General features: G+C 38.3%; 3 protein-coding genes across 8 annotated transcripts in view; 1 reads left to right on the forward strand and 2 right to left on the reverse strand.

Moving 5' to 3' along the window:
* Positions 1–13,043: 13,043 nt before the first annotated feature.
* ATP5MJ (ATP synthase membrane subunit j) lies at positions 13,044–17,074 on the reverse strand. Its single transcript, XM_049828544.1, has 4 exons — positions 16,974–17,074; positions 15,120–15,243; positions 14,127–14,147; positions 13,044–13,242 (listed from the first exon to the last, which is right to left on the reverse strand). Exons 2-4 carry the CDS (start codon positions 15,241–15,243, stop codon positions 13,217–13,219), a joined length of 171 nt encoding a protein of 56 aa, XP_049684501.1. The 5' UTR covers positions 16,974–17,074; the 3' UTR covers positions 13,044–13,216.
* Positions 17,075–18,466: 1,392 nt separating this feature from the next.
* Positions 18,467–27,700, forward strand: part of TDRD9 (tudor domain containing 9) — an 82,862-nt gene continuing 73,628 nt past the window's right edge. For 4 of the 6 annotated variants that reach the window (XM_049828345.1, XM_049828347.1, XM_049828346.1 and 1 more), the window contains exon 1: positions 18,467–18,675. In XM_049828345.1, the coding sequence (XP_049684302.1) occupies positions 18,509–18,675 (167 nt within the window). In that variant the 5' untranslated portion in view covers positions 18,467–18,508. Of the gene's footprint in view, positions 18,676–24,888; positions 24,933–27,700 lie in introns of those variants that run through there. The other 2 variants (XM_049828351.1, XM_049828350.1) reach the window with 1 other exon arrangement.
* On the reverse strand, positions 21,487–24,978 carry RD3L (RD3 like). The gene is made up of 4 exons (XM_049828354.1): positions 24,689–24,978; positions 23,697–23,788; positions 22,725–23,030; positions 21,487–21,847 (listed from the first exon to the last, which is right to left on the reverse strand). The coding sequence occupies exons 3-4, from the start codon at positions 23,021–23,023 to the stop codon at positions 21,550–21,552; spliced, it is 597 nt and encodes a 198-aa protein (XP_049684311.1). The 5' UTR covers positions 23,024–23,030; positions 23,697–23,788; positions 24,689–24,978; the 3' UTR covers positions 21,487–21,549.

Genomic DNA, 27,700 nt, shown 5'->3' on the forward strand with positions numbered 1-27,700 from the left:
GACGTGACGCACCACACCACCACCACCACCCCCCCCCCCACCCGCCAGGCTCTGTGTTTCGCGTGGGCCCTGTCCCGCCGGTTCTTCCCGCGGCCCCGCTCCGGGCTCGGTCTCCTCTTCCTCCTCCCCGCGGTGCTGTGCCGCCCTCCTTCCCCCCCCCCCCCCCCCCCCCCGGCCCGGGCCCCCGGCGGGCGCTGCCTGCTCCGGGCGGGCTGCCCGGGGCAGACTGCCCCACGGGCCCCTGGGCGGTGGAGGAAGGGGCAGCGGCCCGAGGCGCTTTCTGTCCCCGGAATGCGGGAAGCGGGTGGGCGGCGGGGCGGCTCCGCTCCGCTGCTGCGCGGGAGGGCGGCCGCTGTAGCTGGGCGCTGGGGGGCGGAGGAGCGGGGCTGCGACCCGCCGGGCGTGCGGGGGCACGGCGGGTGGGAGCGGGGCCGGGGGGGGTTGGTGGTCTGCCGCGGGAAGACGGGCGCGCCCGCGGCGGCGCCAGCCCGTGCCTGGGAACCACGGCACCGGGTGCGTGGGGAAGGTCGGGCTCCATCCAACAGCCTCTGTGGGTCTGCCGAAACACACCTGAGTGCCTGGCTGTGCTTTGTGGCTGAAATAACGTCATGGCTAGCGTCACCCCTCGTTTTACCGCCCCTTCGCCCGCGCGTTGCTCGTGACACCTGTGTGATGTACAAAACTCCCCCGAAGAGCAGAAGAGAAGGTGTTCTTGTCCGGGACCCTGATGTCAGGCTCCTACGAGAGCTGGTCTCGTGTTTGCGAGTTAAGGTTTAGTTTCTTCGCTTTCGGGTGTCTCGTTCTGTAGAGCTACAACAGCAAGATGAAAGTTAACAGCTTGGAAGAAGTCGGGCTCAACTACAAGTCAAAACATCGCCATATGTTAGTACTGCAACACATGCGATGTAGACAAATTTCATATTGCTGTGAGTCTTAAATCCTCATCTACAAAATACACGGACCTACCCAACGCCTCAACTCTTTCTGTAAATGGCTGGTTTCCAGTCTTTGTTGCTTTATTTGTAGAAGACTGTGACAGATCTCGGCTAGGAGTGGAAAGCATGGTAGCTGAGGAAGTTTTTGAGAGGAGCTTAGATATTGTTTGTGTAAGTTTTTGAGGGTAAGTGATAATAGCATATTAATCTCAAATATGAGCTGTGTGTTGAATGTAACCTATTAATCTAAGATGCTATAACAGATAATTGTGTGAATTATCTTAATATATACATGCCTAAGACTTCATTGCGCATCCTTGTCAGTGTATTTGCAGGCTCTGGTGTCAGCTTTGTGATAGCTCAAGCCTTCTGCGTCTTTTAACAAATTGGTCCTACGGAAAAGATCTATTAGCATCACAAGATAATACTTTGTCAGTTTAAAATTATTTTCCAAGTACTATTCAGAGTGCTACTCACTGACAATAACGCTATTATCACACTTAGTTTCTTGTAAACTGTGATTCTACCTCGCACACGCAGCTTTGGAAATAGGTAAGACTATGATACTTCAGACCCAATAGAGAACTCCCAGATCTACCCAGAATAATAGTATTAACCCTGCGACTAGGCTGACCTGAAATGAAACAGGCTATAATGTGCTCATAGGTATGTATCCTAAGGAAAAAAAGAAAAGGAATTTATCTTCATCAAATTCATACTGAACTTTAGTGAACAAAAGAAGAGCAGGGAATAGAAATTTACTTGTCCTCTTATTATTTGTGGTGAAATTCTACTTTTAACAACAAGGGAATTGTGCACCTTTTGTCACGCTTGTTCTTTAGGAGTTACACTCTTCCTCATTAACCAGGTTAGATTTTTTTGCCAGCGATTCTTAAATGACAGTCTGTAATTTCTTTGCAGGTATACTTTATAGCTGACTTCTTCCTGTTTTCAGTGATCGATAAGAAAAACTAAAAAACTACCCCACTACTGCTTTTCCATTGCAACAGCAGGAATGCTGACAAAATGAAAAGTGGAAGAACATGGCGTAGACAATTGCTACTGGGAAGGAAGGTGCTCCTCCGTGCAATGCTTCTGTTGGAATAATGGCCTCTAGTATAAAAGTTTGTCAACTTTGCGTTGCTTTTGGCAGATGCAGGTTCAGTCAATGCAGCAACCGGACAGACTGGATACTGTGGACTAAGAAGAAATGTCTTCAAAAGGTAGAGTACACACTTTATAAGCAAGTCTGTTCCTACTCCTATTTCTGCTTCCCTTAAAAAACCCACTTGCCTAATCTCTTCCCATCTCCATTTTCCCATAGAAATGAGGAAAGAAAAAAGAAATTAACCAATATTTACAAAGCATAAGACTTAAAACTCTACCTGCAGTGTGGTAAATTAATTAACATCTCCTCTCCCACAGAAGAATCTTTTGGCGAACTGCTCTTTTAGCAGTCAAGGGACAGAGCAGCCATTATAAAATCTTCCGATTCCAACTTACAACTACAAATGTTTTGTTTACTGTAAGCAGGAACATAGTCACTTGTAATAATGTTGAATTTTTTTCCCCATTGCCCATGCATTTCCATACCAAATGACTGGTCCAACTTTGTAGAAATTATGTTGCCTGGCCAAAGGAGCCAGTGATATCTACAAGTAGGTTGCCTCTCTTAGATAAGTGAGGTTGTGTGAAAGCAGTCATGATTTGGGGAATGCTTAAGAAGATAAGGTAGGAGAATTTGGTTGTGGAAGTAGATAAAGCCAGAGATACAGAACCCAAATCATTTGCTTCCAAATACGTTGCCTTTGTGAGAGGCGCTCTAATTTTGTCAGACTTTTTCTAAAGGAAAGGGTTTGTGCTTATTTGTTGGTATAAGTATTGAAACGTTATGCAAGTACCTTTTACGCCTTTCTTGGTTCTTAAAAAACCCAGAGCAATACTATATAACTTATTGAAGCTACTATAGGTTAACAGACATTTATTCAACTTACAACATCAAAAAATGAAGAATTAGTTTATTAATTATGATATGGTTAGGTTTTGAGATGTGTGCTGAGCTCATCTTTAGCTAGAAATTGAAATTTGATTGAAATGTATAAACTATCATTTTAGTGTTTTGCTAAAATACTTGAAATTTATGGATACATAGAGAAAAATTAGCAAAATATGTTTTGCATTTAACCTAGATTTATTGAAAAAAAGGGATATTAACTGCAGTTAATAAATTGGTAGGCCTCTTATTTGATCATGCACAATGTTACTCTTGGGACAAGCAGAGATTCCCAAAGATAGAGGTGGGAGACTAATGAGATTTTCAGGACCACTCCTGCTGAAGTTCCAATACCTACTTGTGTTTTTTTTAAGTGTCTTCTAGCGAGATTTTCAAATGTAGATGTTTTTTAAAGTTTTTAAAACTACCAGGTCTGAATCTCCCCTACTTTTTTTTAACGCATAGAGAAAAGTAGGTAAGTGAGCTTTCCTACCATCTCAGATCCAAGTTTTTTCAGTTTTGCATTAACTTGTTGAGATGCTTTTCTGGAGCATAGGAAAATGTTTTCAGGCTTTGGAGGTGTCACAGGAAAATAAGTGTTTGTTTTTAATTAATTTAACACTTTTTCTTTTCATGTGGTATATTTTAAATAACAGTTATTTATAGCCAGCAACAGTCTCAGAGGTCAAACATTTAGGGTGGGATCCATCTTATCCGACTCCAGTAATCTAGAAGTTAGGCATGTAGTCAAAATCAGTCATCTAAGCTCCTTCTATAGATAAATTGGGATGGGGAGGGAAGAGAGAGAGGCAGTTCTGCAGGCGATTCATTCCACGCTGAGATACTCATCCCACTATCTAAATCTCTTGGTCTTTGAAGGTGGCTATCTCTGTATTGATTTAACATGGAGCCTGGATGACTAGGTCAGATTAGAGAGCAGACTTTTGGATGGCTACAGGTAGGATGGATTTCCTCACAACTGGCAGAATAAAATCTCTAAAAAGTGAGCATGGGTAGGACCGTTGGGGGTTTTTGTGTATGTGTATTACAAAAAAATTAATGTATCGTTTCTAAATGAATGAGTAGATTACTTTTACAAGAATACAACTCTCCTTTCAAAAATTACATTTTGCATTTGCTGTAATGCAGGAGGAGCTGGCCGTGAGTAGGTAAGCAATTTTAGAAGTTGAGTCACAGAAGTACTCCTAACTTGCCAGGCAGTTAATGTGCAGGTGCAGTGCTATGTAACAGATGATACATACAAGAAGACTACGTATTTCAAGAAGAGTTTCTCAGCAGGTAGCCTAAAATTTTTAGTGAAATACTGTGTAAAGTAAGTGTGTATATTTAAAGGAAAGGTATTTAAATTTGTTACTGTGGCCTTAAGTAACCTCTCATTCCAGAATCAAGCTGACTTCCTAAGGCTGCAACAATACGGAATTCATACTGAACAATAGTCATATGCTGCCATGTTTGAATTCATATACAGCCAATGCATTTTAAACCCCACCAAACCTGTTCAGAGATAAACTATAAATAATAATCTAAAGGAAACACTTTGATGTCTGTTTTGTATATAGTATTTGAGACACGTGAACAGGAGAAAGATACTTTTTCATCACTACCTTGTAATAGTCTATAAGTAACATGTGCTGGACTAGATGACTAATGTTCTAAAGTTTCCATAGCACAATCCACTCAGTGCATCATTCTGAAAAAGAGTATAATAATTACAGCAGGAGTGAAGCCATATGATCTGTGTATAGCATAGCTGTGTACACTTCCTGGGGATTTGAGTCTCTGATATGTCATGTGTTTCAGCCCTGCATTTGGTGGATTAGAGATGTAATTTCTTTAAACAATAACATAAATTGTATGCTTAATCCAATACACATGATGCAAAAGAGCATACTTAGTGGAGAATGCTGTGGCCTCATTGGCAATGTGTTGCTATACACTCATAAAATTCTTACACAAATAGGTATTGTTCATTTTTTATGTTATAGCTACAGAAGACATAGCTCCATAAGACAGATCACATGCCATCATTTTTACAGATGGAAAATCTTGTTCTGCTCCCCTGTGGTTTATAATGATGAAACCATTAACTATATTCAAAGGGGTAAAGAAAACAAAAACTTAAATGTCCTGGGAGATGTTCTCTCTGCTTGTACCTTTAAGCTTATAACCATTTGGGCTGTCAAAATGTTTCTTTACAAGAATCTTTTTTCTTAAATATTCAATATGCCCATGATGAGTGGAGGTATTTGTGACTAGCTAGATGATGGGTTATGAGTTGAAACATTAATTAGTGAGGGGAGAGAGTAACAAGTCAATCCTTCACTCTTCACTCCCCTTTTTTTTATATGCCACTTTGAGTATACGAGTTGGCTAAAGTTTGAGGGGGAAAAGGATGGCTCATGTTTTGAGTCCAGCCATTTCATTTGTTACTATTCTAAAATTGTTCTCGGGTATCTCAGCCATGACTCGGTGAGTCAAGTACTGAAGTGTTTCTACCAATTTCTGTATGAAGTGATGTCAAATATTTCCTCTCTCAGCTAAAGGCCTAATGCAGAATTCTGTGATACATGCTTAACTTTTACCCCATGCTGCAAAAATGGTGGGTGGCTAATCTTCAACTTTACTATTAACCATCACTTCCTTGTTTAAGATGGGCAACTACTTTATTTACTGTAATTGAAAACAGTCTGGTTTCTTATGTTTACTGCTGGATCAGATGCAGGTTTGTTTTCATGTTACATTTGTATTATTCCCATGTTCAAAACCAGTAATTCCTAATTTGAAATGTGTGCTGCCTTCTAGAAAAGTCTTTTTCTTTGGTTAGCTTACTTGAGGTAAGTAGATCTAATAAAAAACATGCAGAGGGTGTAATGTAATGGAGCTCATGCTTCCTGCTGTTGTACCTGGTAGTGGGTGAACTTAGAGGATTGCAGCGTGGTAGGGGAGATTAGGAAAGTCCTCTGCTTGATTCTGAAGTCTGGGATATACGGGAAGGTGTTTTTCAGCAATTACTGAGACAAGGTGATGTGCAAAGGAGGCTTGGAGAGAAAATATGTCTCTGAGCAGACTACTACTTATAGTAGGAGAAAGAAATTATAAACCAAATTAAATGTGTCTTTTTAAAAAAATAGTAATCTGTTTATACTTGGTATTTAAACAACTATATTATTAAGAATACACTACTGGAAGTAACATTATTTACCTTTTTTTGTGTGTGTACTCATCACAGCTTTTACAGATTGGAATACACAAGGTAAGTTTCCTCCAAAAATACAACAGAGAGTATGGAATCTGTTTAAATAAAACACCATTACAGTTGTGAAACAGGATATGGTTATGAATTAAGATACACCTCTATGGAAAACATTTCTGCACTATATATATGCATCACACACACACACACACATATATAAACACCACTTTAAGTAAGTAATAACTCTGGGGGCTTTTTGATTACCAAAAATTGTCAGAGCATGGGTGTGTATACAATTTATTGTGAATCTGAGTTTTTCTGTCACAGACACCTTTTTAATAGTGCATTTTTATAGAAGGGCAACTGGACTCAGATAATCTGACCAGCAGATGTAATCTAAGACATTTGCAATGACGTTTTTTCCATGTTATAAACAATAATACTAGGTTTGTGCCTTACTAATGCTTAAGGCTCATCTTTTCTAACCATTTGTTAAATATTCCTTTTCCAGGTAAAGTAATGATGTTCTAGTCCTGGGAACATTAATGAGACAAGTTGATTTTCCCTCTAAGTGCCTTGGTTTGTAATCTTCCAGAAACATATTTCTGAATAAGTTTTATTTTTACTGTTGCAATCCCATAACAAGGTTTACTGCAATTCATAGCTGCATAAACACAAGAATGTCAACAGTAAAGGGAGATGAATTTTATAGGACATTGATGGAACCCTATTAAAAATGATTCCACGGAAAGCCCTAGAAATAGTGACAGTAGAAAATGTATGATTGGTATGTGTTTAGAATCTATTTTAGGTTGATTTATTCAAAGAAGATATAATATGCAGCTGAACCTCAGAAGATTTGAAAGACTGGATAGGAGTGTGTTCATCATGGAGGACTACACACAATAATAACCTACTTGCTTGGGGATGATTAGATGCTATTTTAAAGGTTTGTCTATTGCTTACGTCTCAAATTCGAAACCAGTATTTCTGTTCTATAAATGAACAAGCTACAGCACAAAGTAAAGTAACTTGCATCTTTTCTCTTTTTCTTCCAATTGCTATGTGAAAGTTCTACACAATTTTTTTCTTGCCTTCTGTTTTTGTCCTTCCAGACAGGCCTGAGTACATGTTTAAATTAGTAGCCTTAATTTAAAAAGAGGTGTGATAGTTAGGATTAATAAGAATACATAATTCGAAAGCAAAGTAAAAATATTTTTGGCAAGATTCCTTTTCTAGTTGCATTACTCTAAAAGAATTAATTAAATCAAAGTATGCTGAGAAGTATTTATGTCTCAGTGTTCATTGAAACAAGAGACAGATCCTTTGTTAAAATTGGTATGACTGCAATTTTTAGCTTACTGAAAGAAATGCATCATTTAAATTTTTACTAATTATTTTAAAGAAGTGTCTTGAGGTCCTAACTGGGACCAAGAGAATTTTCTTTTCAAGCTGTATGGGATATGTGGAATACAATGTAAGGAGTGTAAGGAAAGAACTGTAATGTCAGGTATAAGAGAATTTAAACGGGGGTATTTTTCTGTAAAAGTACACTAAATTAAAAGGTATACTTGAAGCATCAAGAGTAGAGTCAATAATAGCGCTGCAAAAAAGTGTAGCTTGAGACTGCTGCGTATATATCCTCCAGATAAATAATGGAGTTAATTATAAAAGTGGAAATGCTTTTGGTTAGACCCCTGAAAAAAGGGTATCCTTCCCTGTATTCTTGGTCCTGTATCAAATGCCTGTTCACATTCTAATCTATTTTATTAATCCTTCCTTTTTCCTCCCATAATACTCTGGTTGTATTCAGTTTAGTTGTTGCATGTTTATATAGCATTCCATATGAAATATCTCACAATGGTTTCTAGTTCATACCTAAAGAATTCCCCCTTAATTGCAGCAATTCTTAATGTTATCAAAAGCATGCTAAATACAACAGGTTTAAACAAGAAATGAAGACTACAACTGATACTGCAGGAAAAATCTGTGTAGGCAGAAGTAGTCATCACAGATGGGATTCATTCAGTATACTGCTGTTAGTTCTACCACCCACATAATCCCTATTATCATTTCCTAGCAAACACACTTCATTGGCTCTGAAGAAATCTCTATTGTCTGTTCCAGCAGATAGCTGAAGTTACTGTGATTATATGGATATTAAGTAGTTAAAGGTCATGTCACTTAAAAGAAGTTTTAGGTTTTTGAAGGTCATAATAATTAAAAGTATATTTTTATTTGATGACAACCAATAATATAATTTGATTTGAAGAACCACTACCAAACTTATCCTTTATTACTAGAAGTATTCTTCCTGCAAGTAGTGAGCATTAGAATATTGTGGTACAATTGTTCTCCCTGTTCCCTACTTGTTTGTTCGTTTGTCCCACTTTTAATGAAGTGATACTGTAAACTTGAGAAAGCGATGTGCTGTCACAGAGGACGGAAGCAAGGTTCTGCCTTTTTGCGGAAGCACAAGCTGACACTCCTGATTTGTATACAGGGTGGAGTTCTGCATTCTTTTTATTCCTGTGAGTGTTGACAGTGATGACAGTTCTTACAGGAGAGAGACTACTTTGATGATGTGCGTAGCTAGGTATGAGGAGGAAACTTGCATTAAATTATTGTAAGGGGGACTTAGGAAAGCTGGGTGAGTGAATGGGAAGCTAGAAATTCTGATTCTTCTGCCTTTTCTAGAGAAAAAAAAAATCTGCTGTAATGCAAGTTATAAAGCAGCTTTGCTGTAAACAGGATCAGAGGGATCCAAATCAAAACAGAAAAAAACCCCCGAGTGCTTGTTTTGTTATTTTAGAGAGAAAAAAAATGCTAAAATTATGAAAAATTGCCTGATCTGATTCACAGATGGTTTTATCAGCACAAGTATGAGGAGCAAGGCACTGTGGTATAAGGGTGGAAACTCCACAAGCTGGTGTAGCTGCCAGAGGACTCATCCTGTTAAACCACAAGCAAAGACGTCATAGTACCCTTAGCAGAGTTTAATTAAAACTTCCAAATAATCCATTCTTCTGATGGTCAGTTCATTTTGAGTTAGGGGAGAGTAATTGTTTCTAAGTGGTTTGCCTGTAGCAGTGAAGTAGACTACAGGAATTTCTTGTTTATGAGTTCTTCATTAATTACCAAATCAGAGTCACATGGCTTTGCATTCTTAAAGGCAATATTAGCTGCTAAATGTTAGTTGCTAAAGGTCATGGAATTATAACATAAAGAGCTTGCTCTTCAAGCACTATCTTGTCACTTCTTGTTCCTCCATTTACCAAATTGTTAACCAACATATTTAATGCCTCAGGGAATCTCCATCTTACTATTCTTTCCTTCCTAGCAGCTTTACTGATTTCCATGAATGAAACAATAGAGATTTCACAGGTTGATTTCCTCAGTTAGCTTTATTTCAGCCATCTGGTGGTGATGTCACATATAATCACCTGTGTCTAACAAGCATCTCATAGTTTTCCTTCCTTGGGGACTGAAAGTACAATACACATACCAGCTCTTTATCAGACTGTATTTGTATTTGCTATCATGATTCAGATAAACAGGAGACTAGTTCAGCTGTTTCAGTTGCTTTAGATAATTTCCTGCAACTTTACTCATCCTCCCAATTAACATGAATACACATTTGGGTTTTTTTCCAAGTTAGCCATTAAAGAGGTTAAGTAGAATGGGCCCTGTGACTAATGTTTCCTTGGCTCTGACTGTATTTTGCTGCTCCCCTGGAGTATTCCATACTACTTTATTAGCATGCAGGGGATATTCTGAGATTCCTAATTGTAGGACAACACTTGAAAATGTTCTAGAGATCTCAGAGCTCCACAAAGAGAAATCCTGGCCATAAGTAAGACCCAGTATTGATACAGCTCCCTACTGCTGAGCTTTCATGTTCTGTATTGATTTAAAAAACAATCACCAGTACCACACCAAAACTTGGTCAAGATAGTGCTGCAGGAATTGGATGAGGCTTTTCAACCCCTACAGGAGTTTGTTGTTCCACTAACATTGCAAAGGTAGTAAACAGTCAAGTTTTTGTCATTGTTGATGCCTTATCACAGGCAACAAATAAAAATGCAGTTGCTTAACTATTTTACTACAAAGTTTAAATGTAATCCTCTTGTTTTAGACACGTCAGCAACATACAGAGGCAGCAGCGAAATGGAAACAGCATGATCTGTCAATGAGCAGTAAGCATTTCCTCCACCAGTGTTTAATTATGAATCATGATTAATCTTACTGCTATAGATTAAAGTCCTGATCTTAAAGTCATTTGCACAGAAAGTAGGTTTGTTCAGGAGCTAAGGCTTGTCTATGTAGACGCTTCCTTGGAACAAGAAACCCCTTTTAAGTTAGCTTTAGAAATCACCTTAGCTAAATCAGAAAAGGCGGCACGTATTCTAAAATAAGAATATACGCTTAACAATGCCCTTCTGCAATGCTTCTCTAACTAGGGCTACACTCCAGATCCTAGTGCTGCAAAGAAAACAGAGTACTTCATCCACACCTCACTGTATGTAAGAAATGGCACATCTAATGCCTTAGCTAACTTTCCTCTATTGCCTTTTACGCTACCCGGTATGCTTCAGACACATAGATAGTACTACTGGTGTTACACATTATGGATGTGTTGATTTCTGCTTTTAAGTCAACCTGCTGTCTGAAAGTTGATTTCCTCTTTCTGTATCCTACTCAAGAAAAAAAAAATCTATTTTAAATATAAGCACTGGTTTTACCTCCCTTATCTTTTGCAGAGATTTGTGTGTTAAGAATCACAAACAGGAAGAAATACTCTGCAACCTTCATGGAAATTTCTGACACAGATTCACTAATGGAAGAACCAGTTGCAGATAGCATTATTTCAGTAGAAATTGTAGCTTTCATAACCCAGACATTGCTGCCCATATGAACTTTCTTTCTCTACTAGAAGCAAGTCAGATATCAAGAAGCATTAAGTGTTGAAGTAGGTTAAGTTTACCTAAAAGTGCAGTTAACTGTGCTCCAAGGGCAGGTTAGCAGAAGCTCCTCTTGCTTTTCAATTAACATCTAGGAGATCAGGCAGCACGTTGATACAGCTCAGTCCCAGTGTGCTACATTCTGGCTAAGGTGAAGCAAATCCTGCAGTGATTAATGTTTTTTCCCTAGCTTGTTTTCCTAAGCTCTGTAATTGGAAAATTGCTAAAGCAGGTCATTTGAAGTATGTGTAGTATTTTAGGAACTATAACTTAGTGATCATAAATTTGCATTACAAATGCACATATAGCTCCTTACCTGGCATAAATTTTCTATCTGAACCACTTATTAAGTATACCACAACTCTGACCCACCCTGTAATCACCACTGGCCTAATATCTGTTCATTTGAAGCTCAATTTTCTTCTAGTTTTTGTTCTCTGTTCCCTTCTTCTGGATGCTTTTGGTTTTATGTAAAGAAACAAATAGTGAGTTCTTTCTACTTGTCATTCATTCTTCTGCAGTGGGGAAACACTGAAAAAACCCATATAGAAATGATGAAAGAATCTGCTAAAACATATCAAGGGAAGATGCAGCAAGAAGGAAGATTGGAAGGTGGAAAAAATGTCAAGAATGTGTGAAAGAAAGATGTCACCTATTCTTTTCAAATTGAGTAATGCTATACCTGCCTTTTTTTAAAAAGCTTTCAGAGAAATACAACTGATAGTTTTACTCTACTCACAGTAGGTACAGCTATTAAGCTTAAGCAGAAGTATAAATTTTGAAGAAATTAAAGGCAACACAGTGTTTGGCATGTTTGCCATCAGCAGGTAAGGTTCTCAAGTTCCTGAATATTCAAATACAAATTTAATTTATGGCCAGATACTGCAGTCAGAGAGATTGAAAAGCAAAACTTTAATCAAGCTGAAAGATTTAACATGTTTCAGTGAAGTAGTTAAAAAGATGTACGTAAGCATTAAGTCATTAAAATGACTTAAACCTCTTAAATCTTCTCAAAAGCAGATTAGGCTAAATTTAACCAAAACATGACATGAAGTCCAGTTTTGGTTTTATACATTATGTCAGTATGTACAGTTCTGAAAACTGATTTTTCTAAGATAGTACAGGTTCCTAGAGTCTCCAAAGTACAATACCAGCTATGGAGTTATTTTAACAGCTATCTGCAAAAACCACTAATGACCCATCCTAGTAATACATATATTACTTCTAATTTATCAGGAAAATTCTTTGAAGTCAGTTAAATGTTTGTTTATGCTCGTATTAACTGCTGCCACGGTGCATGATTTCATTACTCCCTTTAAATTCTGAGCTTTTCATAAGCTCAAATGGCAGATGAGGGCCCACGTACTATCAATTTTCTCATACAATATGCACGTTATTACTTACTCCTTTGCAAAATTTGTGACTAAAGGAAGAGCCTTTCAGAATAATTCTTTAGCTCTACTGAATATGAAGGACAAAAAAAGATAGTTGCCAATAATCTACTTTTTAAAAACCTCTGTAAATATTTTGCATTGTGTTTTAATAACAATACAGCTTTTGCTTTTAAACCTTGCAGAACTAAGAACTCTTCAAAAAAAGTAAGGCTTTAAAAACAACTTTTTGTACCCTTAATTATTGCACTGCTAGTTGACAAAAAGCTGAGAATTAAGTCCTCACACTTGGCATACTATTAAATGACATTTTAGAAGTAAATGGAGTATTTCAAAAGTTCTAACCAAAAAAAAGATATAATTAGGGGAAAAAAAAGGAAAAGAGGCTTAATGCTATTGTAAGAAATACTGGCTAATTCTATTAAGTTTAGTTACAGAAAGTTGGTCTTTTTGAAAGTACTATTGAAAAAGTTTAACATGGAACTTGGAAGAACTGTAGAAAACAAAATATCTGTATTCTAAAAATTAGGTTAACAATACACTCCAGCATACTTTGTCCAAGATGTTTAATTTCTTGTTGCTCACTGGATTTATTCTTTCTCTAATTACAGCAGATGGATCAGGTACAGTTTTAGAATTGACTTCCCTATGGTTGTAACTTGCTTCATTTACAGTAAAGATGACGAACCACCAAATTCATACTCCAAGAAGAGAAGGTGTCTTTAATGATGGCCAGCACCAGAGGACTCTGAAACAAAGACACAATTTAGACTGTTCAAACAGTAGAGCAAATCAACTCAGGAACATAGCTCAGAACCTAGAACAGACAACTGTATCTACACCTGAGCAAAAGAACTGGCAGATTCAGCTGCCCTGTCAAATAAAACAAAACCCTGAAACTACATGCATAAACTTGGCCAATACTAAAAATCCTCTTTCGCAAGTTTTAAAAGCACTATCATAGGCAAACATCCATTCTCCCTCAATTTTGGTATGGTTCTTTCTAAATTAAAGTTTATGCTATTATCCTTAAGCCTACTGGGCAGTATTTTCACTAATTACACATCATAAAATGTAAATAATGTTTGTATATACAAAGTCAGCTGGGAGCAAATGGGCTATCATGGTGCAGAAAGTTAACTGAGATTGAGCGGCTCATGATAAACTAAATTCCAATGTGATGTCAGAAGAAACTGTCCATAAATATCTGAACACTACTTTATAGAGGATATAAAGATACAAATTCAAAATACAAGTTTAAACTTCTTAGTTTCTTAACAGCTAAAATAGAAGCTACTCTTGAGATCATGCCGATTTTAGTAATTCCATTAAATGGTTGTTAGTATTATTTAAAAGAATCCCTCCCTTCCACAATCAAGGCATACAACTTCCATTCTACTCCTGAAACCTACGCAAAGGACAACTTAAGACAAGAGGTAGCATCTGTGCAGATTCACAGATGTTTCTAGGTTATAAAACCATCAATACAACACAAACTACATATTGTGAAGTAGTCTTTAAACATTTTCTAAATCCATAACTTAAACCCCAAACTTACGTAAAATATGCTGAGCTCATTTTTATGGCACTCATTTAAAAAATAGAACAGAGTATTAGATATTTAATACTTACTATCTGCCACTGCTTTTTTGCCTGGAAAAAAAAAAAAAGAAAAAACAAGCTGAACAATGACGGTGTAAAAAAATCCTTCATATTTATTTTTTGCAGATAAACTTCAATTAGATTATAATACTTATGATTTGCTAACTTAGCTTGAATAAGGTTTAAAAAGTGTACAACATGTACTTTCCATGGTGCATGTCAGTAAATGTTGTCTTGATTTTTTATAAGTTGTTTGTTTTTAATTAACCAAGACTCCAAGCATTTAGAAATTGTACCCATCAAGACTCCTACTGTAATTCAAAAGAAACATATAAAGAATGGTACTGTTTTACATAATATATGGATATACATACACACAACATACAGATGTAAACTGAAGCGCTAAGAATAAAGTTTGCTTTAAAATCTTCCCTTGTAAGTAAAATAGCTTATTTTACATTCCCATTGTAATTGCTCTCTTAAAATACTGATTCACAGTGATCAGACAAAAATAGATGGAAAACATTCTTCACAAGGAAGACAGTCATAAGAGGCTGTGCAATCTACACCCTTGGAAATATTTATTTGATTTATGAAAAAGCTTTTAAAAACCTGTATTTTTTTTTCACACCTTGAGCAAAAACTCAAAAATATAAGGATTCTAAAAAATCTTCTAATCAAAATATGGTCTAGTTCAGAACAGTCTTAATTCCCCTTCAGGACAAGTCTACAGGAGAAGCCCCTGGCTATATGTTGCAAGTTAGATGCATGTTTTTAAAACCAATTCCAATGTTACCTAATCTTCATAATGTAGGCAGAGTTACACTAGTATTTGAGTATTTTTGTTAGTTTAACCTTCTACACTGAGCATATTAAAACTTGTAGATTTTATGGCAGAAACCTGGCCTTAAGTAAGAGTGCTCATTTCTTATTTGCTCGATATTTTCAATCATTAAGGATATTCTTACCTATAAACCTTATATATAAAGTAACAGCTAATGAAGACTATAATGTGTAACTTACCACCATATGAAATTTTGTAATAGACATAAGCTGTTAATGCTACACCAACCCATATTTCTTGATACACGGTTGTGAAGTAGAATTTCATGGCTCTCAATGACTTTGGAAGCATGGTCTGCACCATCTGAAAAGTATAAGAAGTTTTACAATGGTTAGTTTTGCAACTGTATTCTTACCTGCTATGTTTTTAATATATATACACAGATAATACATATTGATATATATATATACACACTCCTGATATATATCAACAGCAGTTTACAGGTTAAAAAAAAAATCCCCAAACATACAGAAGTACTTACTTATTCCAAAGCAAGGCAATAAAAATTCAGAGTTAAGGTTACTATTTATGGGCTAAGACAATAAAAAATAATAAATTACAGCTAATGAAAGGGTTCAAAGATGACTCAACAGAGCATTTACAGAGCAGCAATGGCTAGGCTCCTCTCTCCCTATCAGTGACGGCTCTTTTTAATGTTTCCAAATTGTCTCAGGAGGAAAGTCTCATTCCAGACAAGCTAGAGAGGCTCCTTCCTTGCACTACCAATTTAGTTTCCCTCCCTCCCCCACAGCTAAGATGTCTCTCCCAACATGGTAATTTCTACTCAAAATAGCAAAATAAATTATGTTAAACTACTGACTTCATAATTTATTATGAATATTTTACTTTCAAAGTATGCCCCAAGAGCAAGAAGCCTATTGATGTTTTTCTCTTTTCTTATACAGCTTTGTTAGACAAATAGAAAACTGCAAGATGTTTTAAAATAAAGCTTACCCTATCTCCCATACAACATGTTAGTACAAATTTGCACCACATCACACTGAAATATTACGTGTTATACTGTCTTAGATACAGCACTTCACCCCAATAAAGTCACTATTTACACTTATTACAACCCAATAAAGTCAACTATGTATACACATAGGTGGTATATGGTAAATCAGAGTCCCAGGAAACAAAAGCAGATTTAAACTTAGAATCATAGAATCATTTAGGTTGGAAAAGACTTTCAAGATCATCGAGTCCAACCATTAACCATGCCCACTAAACCATGTCCTGAAGTACCCTATGAACTTCTATGAGGTGATGCTTACTCACTTATTTGCCATTACTAAATGTAAAGCATCCTTTGGCAAGCATCAAAGAGAAAAGGATGCATGGGTAGCCAATGCCAAAGCAACTGGAAAAATCTAGGTAATTCTTGAAAAGTGAAAGCATTTTCATGGTAATTAATGTGTAATTATAGACAAGCCCACATGTATCTTTATTTCTTTATGGACAGACATTTCAATCAAATTTATTATTGTGGACATTTCCTGAAACAGTGTTGTGCTTTCAGCAGTACTATTAAGAACACTGCAACTGCCTCGAAGTTTCCAGTATTTGTAGTTTCAGATGAACGGTACCATAATAGCAGTCATTCTGCTGTAACAAAATATCAAGACATACTAACAAACAAGGGGACTGAGCAGAAAGGAAGGAAAGGATTTTCCCACCGCTACGCAATATTATTTCCAATTAACACCCTGCTAAAACCCGGCAGAAGCCTTTCCCCAAGGCCTCGGCGGGGGCGACGTCGTTGTGGCCTTTTTTCCGAAATCTATCCGGAACAACGCAGGATTCGTTTTCTCACAGACCTCCCCGCCACGGCCCCACCTCAGCCCGGGTACCTGACCCACAGCCCCATCCGCACGGGGCGCGGGGGAGGTGGGCAACGTCAGAGCTCGAGCGCCGATGGCCGACGCCTTCCCCCCGTCCCCCCCTTTTCCCCAGGCTGAACCAAACTGCCTCCCCGAGACACCCCGAGCGATGCCTGCCAACAACTGGCGGGGCTCGCTTGGGCCGAAACCCACCGTTACAGCCGGGAGCGCGCGGCCCGCCACCGAAGGTCACCGAGCAGGGACGAACTCCGCTACCGCCGCGGGGGATGCTGGGAAAGGAGGCGCCACCGAGGGAAGACAGCGCTCCCAGAGAGGCGCCGCCGCCGCGCAGCGCCCCCTACGGCGGCGGAGGACCAGCGCGCCCTCCTCTGCCCCGCGGCCCCGCCCGACGCCCCGGAGCGCGCGGGGAAACAGCGGCCGCCGCCGCCTCGCTCCGCCTACCGAGTCCCGTCGTTACCGAAATCCGGAATAGAACTCCTTAACACCAGTGTGAAGTTAAGAAGCAGGCACTTCGTTTCTTGCCGCGCTGGGGACACGGGGGATGGCTCCCCCAAAGGCGTGTCCGACTTAGTATCAAAATCCATCCGTTTTCATAGATTTTTTCTGTCGGGTCACTGTTACTTAAGTTCTTTACATAAAAATGCATACTATGCTCGCTCTTAAATTTAACCTTTATAATGATTGGTCCTTTGATTATATAACCTTATCAATATTCTTATTTAAAAAAAATCATGGGTCAATTTCACTTAGCTCTACTGATTGGAATCTTCGATACTCAGATCGAGATAGGAAGGGTAATGGGAAGTGTAAAGGGGTTTCCAAGCAGCATAAAGACCATGACTGTCCTTAGTTTCTTAAACCAGAACATAGAAAAACCAGTAACTTCCTGGTGAGGTTTCCATGGTTAGCTATTTCAAACTTTAACAATATTAAGGTTCCTGTAGTCACACATAACGCAGTTCCTAAAGTTTCTATGGCTACATTTCAAACTTAACATTCCTATACATTATGCTTCACAATTTTACTTCTTAATCAAACCTAACTCTTCTATGTGATTAAATTTTGATTTCTTTATCAGAATATTTGCAACAGCATCACGTCCCCGCGCCCCCTCAGCCACTCCAGGGCCTTGCGGGGCCCTCACAGAGTTCATGTAGAAATCCAGACGCAGTCCCAGGGTCCCTCTCACCCCAGCGTTTCACCCCATCTGCACCTCACTCTTCCTACCCGAAAAGGGAACACGGCAAGTCCAACGCCAGGACAATGCCAGGAAGAGCCTGCTGAGTCTTTCTGTAGCGTGTCCCTTATAGAACAGCTTATCCTGGCGGACCAGCAGGCACCCACTGCGGCAGGTTCAGGAGCGCTGAGGCATCTACGCGCCTGTAGGCCACTTCCTCCAGGTGACGGCAAGGCCTGGGATTCCAGAGCAGCTCTCGGCCACTGTTCTGTGGGTGTGAGGGGGGGAAACTGACTACCCCACGCCCCTCCTGGCCGAGGAGGGAGGGAGCCTTACCCTGGGAAGAGCACAGGAGGGAGCCGGCGGGGCGGGTGGCCCACCTCGCCGCTCGGGAGCCCGCGGCCGCGCCTCAGCTGCGGCTACAGCAGGAGGCGCCCGGCCCTCTGGGTCACGTGCCAGGGGCGGGGCCGGGCCGAGGGCGGGAAGAGGGGCGGTGTAGACGCGCGGCGGGAAGAGGGGTGCGAGGCACGGGTCGCGTGCAGCCGCCATCATGCTGCGGCAGCTCACCGCGGAGCAGATCAGGGAGTGGTTCACCATCGGGAAAGCCGTGACCGCTGTCGAGTTCTTGGGCGAGGAGGCGCAGGCCGGCGCCCCGTGCAATCCCCCCTGGCGCCCTCCTGGCCCCCTCACTGCACGGGAGTCGTTAACGGCTGCCGGGTGAGTTCCGGGTGCTGAGCCTCTGCTCTTGGTGGCCAGGAGCCGCTCCTCACGGCCGGGGTGAAGGGCCGTCTGCGAGGGCACCGGTGGCCTCCTTTCTCTCATGTGCGCAGCCGTGACCCCCAGGGTCTGGACTGCCCCCCCTCCTTCCCCACTCTGCGTGGCCCCAGGGTGGTGCGGTTGTTGGCTTCCAGCCTAACGCCCTCGGTCACGTTTGTGGCTGCAGTCCAGGTGTGCATAGATGTGTTTTTGTGGGTTTAATACTTAAGTTGTTTTCTGATTTGCTAGTGAAGTCTATTGTCTTGATCATCGCTAGACATGCTATGTGTAGGATTTGCTTTCTCTGAAGTGCGTTAGCGCTGGCGTGAAATTCTGGCAAGTGCTGGTGAAAAACTGGAACAATCTTAGAGAAGACGTGGTTTATTCTGATTTAGGTGTGTAGCTTAGGAATTTTGGCAGTGGCAAGTGATAAATGAGATTCAGGAGTAAACTTATTTGCTCATTACGGAACAGTATTTTCACAGAGTGTGCTTCTCTGCATTTAACTTGTAAATCAGTGAGCAACAGTGATGATTTGGGCTGATTTTTTTGGCCCCCATAGTCCCTTAGCACTATTACTAGCTTTTCTCATGTTATTTTCATTGACAGATCCTTGAATGTTGAATAATTATTTTACAGTACATAAATTATTTGGTAAGTAGTTTCATATGTTATTTGTAACTAAGTGCTTTTCATTTATACCAAAGTTCATAAGCAAATAAACTTAGTAATAAGTGGGTGTTACCTACCCTATACCTTTGTTAGTAAGTTTAATTTGGTAGTTAATGCTACAAATTCCTGAAAAACTGACTTCTTACCTGTTCTTCTCCCTTCTTATGTTCCTCTCCAGTCAGCAGTTTTCCAGCAGTTGAGATACACATTTGACCAAATACAAATTATTTTCTGAAACCAGCATTGTGCATGTTAATTCTCAATGTAAGATTAATTCTGCTAATGCCTTTTATATGCTCAGTACCTGTTCCTCTCTTTCATATGGAAAAGGTACTTGAAGTTTAACTCGTTGGGGAGCTTTATAACTGATGAAAAACCTTTCTTTCAAACGATTCCTGCCCTCATGCAGGCATCCATGTCTGGATTGTTTAGACCTGCATGAAAAGAATCTGATACTCTTTATTCTGCATCAGTAGGGCAGAGTAAGTTGAGATCAACACTTCTGTTATTTATCCGCAAACTGACAACTGCACAAAAGGAGGGCAAAGAGTTTATACCAGCTCTGAGTGCAGATACAATGCGTTTGCACAGGCTTGTGAAGTTTTGTGTGTTTAGTTAAAGGGAAGTAGAGGGTCCAGTTACTTTTGGTATTGAGCTGCAATTTTTTATTACTCTAAACCTGTAGGAACTGATTTACTCTAGTCCTCCAGTGTTTTGTCAGTTAGGTGTATGCAAGAATTCTGATTGTTTCACCTTCTGTGTATATTATGTTCCACTCTTCTACATGAAATGTACTCTAGATTATAAGTTTCCAAAGTTTTTTTCAAAATAGTGTTTTTATCTTTTATGACAATATTGTGCCATTTGTTTCACCCAATTTATATTGCATTATTAGTAACTTCTTTGTTGGGTGGGGGACACAACTGTGGAGCATAAGGAAATATCTTTCAGTTGTATGTTACCAACTTGAGGAAATCTGAATGTCTTCTTCAGTATGTTTGAACAAAATATCAGAGGAAGCAGTTTTCCTCTGTGTTTGCAAAATAGTCCATTTTGTGAATTGGGCCACGTGAGTCTTGCCCATTTTTTATGATGTGGCAGACAGATTAAAAGGAAATCTGGAGATGAAGAGGTTACATAAGATACGTAAAAATTTGTTACATGCAGTGATTGGAGCCCAATTGGAAATGTAGCAAACTGAGTTCTGGCATATGTTTTCATTGATTTTCTGCTCTAATTGTCTGCTGTGACCGTAACCACTACATATCCAATCAGTCTTGCAAAACTTTATTATGAACCCACAGTGACAGATGATGGTAACTGAAAAACATGAAATTCAGTTAAATTTAAAATGATTGCCTCTTGCTTTGGAAATGAATGATGCTATTGCTATTCTAGAATAAGAACTGTCTGGTTTGATCAAAACATTTAAGTTTAATGCAGAGTCTGGGTTTCAGGATAGCTTCCAGTAAGTCAAATGACAAAGTACAACTATTTGAAATAAAACAATTCATTAATTTCTTGAAGATTAGAGAGCTAGTTGTTAAATGCTGTTAAATATCTGATGTTTCATTTAGTTGTCTGCCTTCACAGTACTTCAGCAGGTGCAGAGCAAAGTTTGGAAAAAATATAGAAAAAGTACATGCAGCGTGTTACAATTTCTGACATTTTCATTTTAGAACTTATTCTGGAAGTTGAGAAATAACTATTCAGCTCCAAAAAGTATTTACGAGTTTATTTGGTATAACTGATATTATATTAAACCATTTATCTTACACGGTATAAAGTTCCCATAGAGCCTAAAACATATGTAACAAGTACAGAAGTTTTGCCTAACACTTTGTGGATTGATTCTATTTCAAAATATGGAAAGCATTCTTTCTTGTTTAAATATGTCTAGCTGTATATGGCTAAAAAAAAATGCTTAACATTTTTTTCAGAAACATCTTGTTTTGGTTAAAAGGTGCTTTCAAACACAACATCTTTAAGGAACTGTAAAGATAAAAGGAGAGTTCTTATTTAAAGTTTGTTTACTACATACTATCTATGATCAAGGATTTTAATTTCTGAACTTGGAAAAAAGGGGGGAGCGTGTATGTTTGTGGATGGCAATCACAAGAAAATGCAAACAGCTACATAGGTTTTTGAAAGAAACAAACCAACTTAACTTGATGGGTAGTAATAGGGTAGATTCCAGATTCTATGAGAGAAGGTGGGAAACATGCTTTGTGTGTTTTTGTCGACATAACTTGAGACTGTGGGGATTTCATCTTTGTCCAATTTGTTAGAACTGTCTCCACGCAGGCTGAAATGTTCAGTGCAATTTGTATTCCATGCATCTACCAGTTGATCTTGTTGGTTTTCTCTCTCAATGGTAGTAAGAAAATCTTTTAGAACTTGCTTGAATATGTAGACTATTTCCCAGGGTAAAACATCATTTTCTGCCAAAACTTCACGAAATCTAGAAACAAACAAAAATTGAAATCTAATCATCAGCACTGAAAACTCTTCTGTTTCTTCTCTCGCCTTTTGAGGGGAGGGGAAGGAGGAGGAAATTACTGCCTTCTGGTGTCATTTATTCTTTGCTGCCACATTTCCCCACACACCTCCCCCCAAATATTATTTAACAATGCACTGGATGTGGTCCAGCTATTATGAGGATTGAAAGCTATTGTTATTTGGTATGCTTTTTTTTTTTTTTTTTTTTTTTTTTTTTTTTAAATTGGCCCATCTGGGTAACTTGATTTAAACTGACTTTGCCCTTAGGTATGTTCTGGGCTTTAAAAGGCACATAGGCTTGTTCTGACGTTTCTACGTGTCCCTAGAAAATGTATTAAAAATACAGGCATAGGAGAATTTTTCTTTGTAAAATAGGGGGTGGTGTGTGTTTGTTTTTAAAAAATGGGATTTTTTTTTTTTACAGTAATTTGCTAGTTTTAGAAGCTTTCAGGTATTTTGGACAGTGAAGCTGGGTTTCTGCATAACAGTACATTGCATTAGTGCTTTAATTTGATTTTTGGTTATTGGGTTACTACTTTATAAATATTGGGGATAAATAACAGAGGAAAAACTGAACGTATTGAGAGGTCACTTGTTTGAGCATGTGAGACTTCCCTTGTTTTGGATTAGACCAGGAAAATCCTGATTAAAAACTTCCTTCAAGTACAACATATTACAGTAAATATGTAATTTTTAAAACACATGTAAAAATGTGTTCTAGTTGATGGTCATTGTTATTTTGGAAGGAAAATCAGAGCCAAATATAAGCTTGCATTAGTTAGAAGAAACACGTTACTTAAGATGGATTATTCAAAGTTAGAGAAATATGAAATGATTACCTGCTGAGAACAGTTCCTGTTTGGCAAGGCTGGATTTGCGAACACAGAACTTCAAGCTGCCGTTGCTCAGTAGCTGGAATTGTTGCTTGAGGGTTTTGGTAGTTCTTCAGCCAGTTGTAATCCATGCCAGTCTTCTGGACTTTCTGTTCATTTTCAATCTCTTGAACTAATCTTTCACGCTCTTTCAGGTGCCATTTCAGTTCCCTCAGTAGGGTTTTTGTAACTACCTCTGATCCAGGATATCTTGTGGGTTTGTAGGAATCATTTTTTGACCATTTCATCCAGCCAAAAAGTGGCATTTTTAAGCTGTGAGGGGTGGGGGGAGTAGATTTTGCTTATTTCTGTCCAACCGATAGATATTTATACCTGTAGACTTCGTTCCTAGCAGCTGAATGTTTAAAGAAAACTTTTATTATTGATCCTAAAATATTTTGCAGTACAATATAGGTAGTGATAACAATAATCGCCAAGCCATAATTAAATCTGACAAGCCTTACATGTTATAATATTTTCCATCTGTTTTCTGAGTTAATATAACTGTGTGAAGTTTACAGCATTTAAAAGTGCCTATCTGTCATCTTGGATATATTTCATTTTTTATCCTGGTAGTATATATGGTTGAAAAAAACCCCACAAACCAAACAAAACAAAACAAAAAACTAAAAAAGCCTCACAAAAAATCCAAAACCAACCAAACAAGAAACTCCCCCAAAACAACAACAAAAAACCCCAACAAAACAAAACCCCAAACCTTGAAAATTTGAAGTTACCTGTACATTTGAAAGGGATTAAATAAAGTTAAGTGCTGGAACTCTGTGATCTGTTTCTAAAACTTCAGTATCAATTTATATTTTAAATTCTTTTTTACATAATATGGAAATAGAAATCTGGTGCAGTAGGCTTTTAAATTGCAGTTTGTTACAGATCATGCAGACACAAGAATACTAATTGGAATAAAATAATATAAATTACCTTTGCAGTTGTCTGTGGACAGTGTTGTTTCCAGTGAGTTTGCTTGAAGGTCTCTTATTCTAGCATATCCTGTTTCCAGGCTGTTACTACTGCTGGAAGAAAACAAGGGTTTTTCTTTTTTTTTTTTTTTTTTTTTTTTCATTTACTCAAACTGTGCTTAGAAAAATGACTTTCTCTACTGAATATGACAGTTTTAAGTTTTTCTGCTTTTAAGGTTCTTTTTCATCCCCTGTACCAGAGAGAATTAGTAATCCATTTAACCTAACATGGTCTTTCAAATACTTTCTACAAAGTCCATTAAGATCTCCTACCTTTGAATTGAGTTCTGCCGATGGCAGCAATTTAAAAAAAGATGGTAACAATTTCAAATGCTTGTTGCTAAATCCATCCAAAGGTATTGTTGGTAGTGAGATGAATAATGATAGTCTGAAGCAACTACAGATGTGCTTCTAGCTAAAGTTAAGGCTGTCGTATGATGTGATGCTTGGCTGTGCATAGCTGTAGGTCACAGTTTAGAGCTGTATTTTTATGCCTGTAGAGTGCTAAAAATAACTATGTTGCTTTTATCATCAAACTAAACTTTAAAGCTATTGAGATGCTGGAATACTTTTCTCCCATTAGAGGGGGATCAGGCTGTTCTACTGTCATTTTTAAACAGCTAAGAATAGTCTTTCTCTAGTAAAGATTATCTAAAGCCTTTGTTAAGTGAGTGTTGACAGAAAAGAGCTATTTGACAGTTGCTCAGGATTTTGTTGCTATATTAAATACTTCTTCCAGATGAATTTCATCAATCTCATGGTACTACACTTTTTCATTACTATGCATAGCTGTTCACATTTCTAATTAACATTTCAAATGTGTTTAAAGAAGCCAGTCTGTAACACCTATGGTGTGCCATGAAAGACACATTAATCTAATTAAAGGAATAGAGTGATAAGGAGATGGAAATTGAGGTCAAACTGATCTAAAAAGCCCAGACTTGTAAGTCTTACCATAGACTTCTTCCCTCTCAACTGGCTGTCAGTTGCCTGCTCCCTCTTTCCTTGATGACTATTTTGAGCATATCCATTTTTAAGATTCATTTTCAGGGATGGCATTGTGCACACCAAAGGTCGCTGAAGCAGCCATTTTCTGTTCCAGTTATCTGGTCTCTTCCTATTAATCTAAACAATAGTCATGGTATAAGAAATGCTTTCTCTTCTGCTCTTTCTTGTTCTAATGACTCTCTTTGCTCCTGTAAGTATTTTTCATTCGTACTTTTTTGCCTCCACTGGTATGTCGAACTGTTGGGAGAACAAGGGTTCTGTAAATCTGTTCTAGATGTCATACAACATAAAGGATGACGTGTATGGCTGTTATTAAAGCTGATATTACTTATACATTGGAAAAATTCAAATGTCAGTATTAATCCTCTTCAACTGAAAGGTTTTCACATTGCATTGTATGTGGTACTATGAAAAAGGAAGGGAGTGAGGTTTATGGTGACAGAACTGTCCTGACAGATTTTCAGATGAAATTAAAATGCTCCTTGCCACCTCCTTTACAGCACAGTTAACATGTCACCACTTTTTTTTCCACTGTATCAAATCTGAAAGTAAACTGCTGTACAGTATAAAAGCATTGTAGTGTCTTTGCAAATTAGGGATGCATACTGGAAGGTGTGCAAATTAATTAAATGAGAATCCTACAACAGGATTTTTTTGTTTTTTACCTAATCTTTGGTTGCGTCATCAAATTTTGTGAAGCAGGATACTGAGAATGATATTTATTTTTCCATTGGTAGGAGAACATTAAAGCTGAAGATTTGTATTGCTTCTACTTTTGTATGCATTTCAGATCTGTATTCAGGAAGAGATGACTGCTCATGTGAGGCTGGTATATTGGGAACTGGAACTTAAAAGTAGAGCAGTATTTTATGCAGTTGCTAGCCAGTGTTTAATCCTGGAAGCTTTGGGGAGAGTTAAAATTCCATCCAACTGTCCCTAAATGTACTTGTGGTTCTGCAGTGCTGTGTCAGGATGGAAGTTTTGGCCTGACTTTGGATGATAGTGGGTCTGTTCCCTGAAGGCATTACTGAGTTTGCCTTTATTAGTAACTAGAGTTATTGTTATGATTTAACTGGGGGAGGGAAGGCTATATTTTGATTCCTCTCATTAATTTTTAGGCAGTTCCTAAAATTACAATAATAAAAGTAAAAATGGTGTGAAATCTTTACTATTTATCTTTAGGTTCTTGCTCCTCCCACCCCTCCCCCTCTTCTTTGACTTGTTATTGGGGGAAAATGTTTTGGTCTCCTTACCATTCATCTGGCAATCTTGCGCTTTCCTTCAGTCTGTACATTTTCAGAGATGCTGTGTTTTTAAAAGTGATTTATGGTCTTAAGCTTCTGAATTTCTCTTGTCTGTGGCATTTCATCTTATTACTCACGTAAATTTTCTAAAATTTTCAGTCCTACCACTTTTGCTTTCTTACTGTAGCATACCAAAACAATATTTTTATAGTTTCAGTTTACCTTTTCTGAATATTTTCTTTGACGGTTTTAGTGACTAAAACACATAATACTAGAGTGAGACCATAGCATTAGTTCTATAATGATGAATAATTTTTGTCTTTTTTAACAAGCCATAATTTATTCTGCCACTGCACCAGAGCAGACAATTAACCCCAATTGTCTTTGTGTGTAATATAAAATGGAAACTGAAGATTCTTTGAACTTTTTTAAAAAACTTTCCTTCAACCTTGTTTTACTTTGTTTTCCTAATTTTTGAGGCAAGGAATCTAATGAATTCCTCAAGCATCTGTTGTTTCTATAACATAATTTTTTTTGAACTGCAGTGAATGATATCGCCTCTTATGTAGGTAAATCAGAAGGGGTCTCTTTTCAAATAAGCATTTCTTATGCTTTCTCTTTAACATAACCACACCTTTTTCTGTAACATATTTTAGGCTTGTTTTCTGATGCTGTTCTCAAATTGAACTGAGGGAGCAGCAAGAGTTGCTGGAGCCCAAGTGCAGATTTCCTTTCATAAATTAATTCAGGCAGTTTTAGTGGTCTTTCCTTTCTTGCTATGGCAGGTCCAGGTTCATCAGCAAAGAGCCTTATTCCAAAAAAACAGCCTTACAAGAACACAAGCTAATTGAAAATTGATTGGATAGATAAGGATATAAGGGTGGCAGCCAGTGGATAAAATGGGATCTCTTTCCTTGCATCCCTGTGTAAGACACACAGGTTATTTCTTTCTATTTTAAAATGACTATGTACAGAACAGACTTTTTTAAAACCTCAGTGATAGCTTATTTTTATCCTGTGGACTTCTTGGTCGCACCCAAAAAAATGCATTTCAAAGTGTCAGTGTCGTCTTCTTTCTCCTGTAGTCATTATTCTCCACCCAATCCCAAGTAAATGGGAGGTTCACACCAAACAGTTCTTACTTTTTCAACTAGTTGTCAATTCTGCCATTTGACATGATGTTTCTCAGTCAGTTGGTTAGGAGAATGTGTAACCTGGTTTGTGGAGGTGTTAGACAAGGGAAGGAGAAAAGAGGAATATCTCTTTTTCCTCTTTCTTAGGAGAGTACAAAATACTTTTTCTAGCAATTCCGTAAGCAGTAACTAAATGATTGTATTGCATTGTGTGTATCGTTTCCACTGCAGATTACTCTAGCTTTGTAAGTAAAATACTCATGTACTTTTCAGAAGCCTTTTTCTGAAATAACAGTAGAAATTGAGGCCTGTGGAGAAGCTCTGAATACATCTAGCATGGCCATGCATTGGCTTGTCTCCTGTGCCTTCAGACCGTATGAAGAATAAATGCTTCACTGTAAGAGTGGTTGAATAGAGCTAGCCAATCTAAAATAGAGGTTTGTGTGACAGAGCTTGTGTGTAAGCAGGTTGTAAAACTTTTGCATCAGTTTAGGTGAGTGAAGACAACCACACATGAAATGATAGAGCAATCTAAATGCATCTCTGCAATAGTGACTGCTTTGTTGTGGTGAGGATTTCTT

The sequence above is a fragment of the Accipiter gentilis genome, chromosome 25, assembly GCF_929443795.1.
Source record: "Accipiter gentilis chromosome 25, bAccGen1.1, whole genome shotgun sequence".
Lineage (NCBI taxonomy): Eukaryota > Metazoa > Chordata > Aves > Accipitriformes > Accipitridae > Astur > Astur gentilis.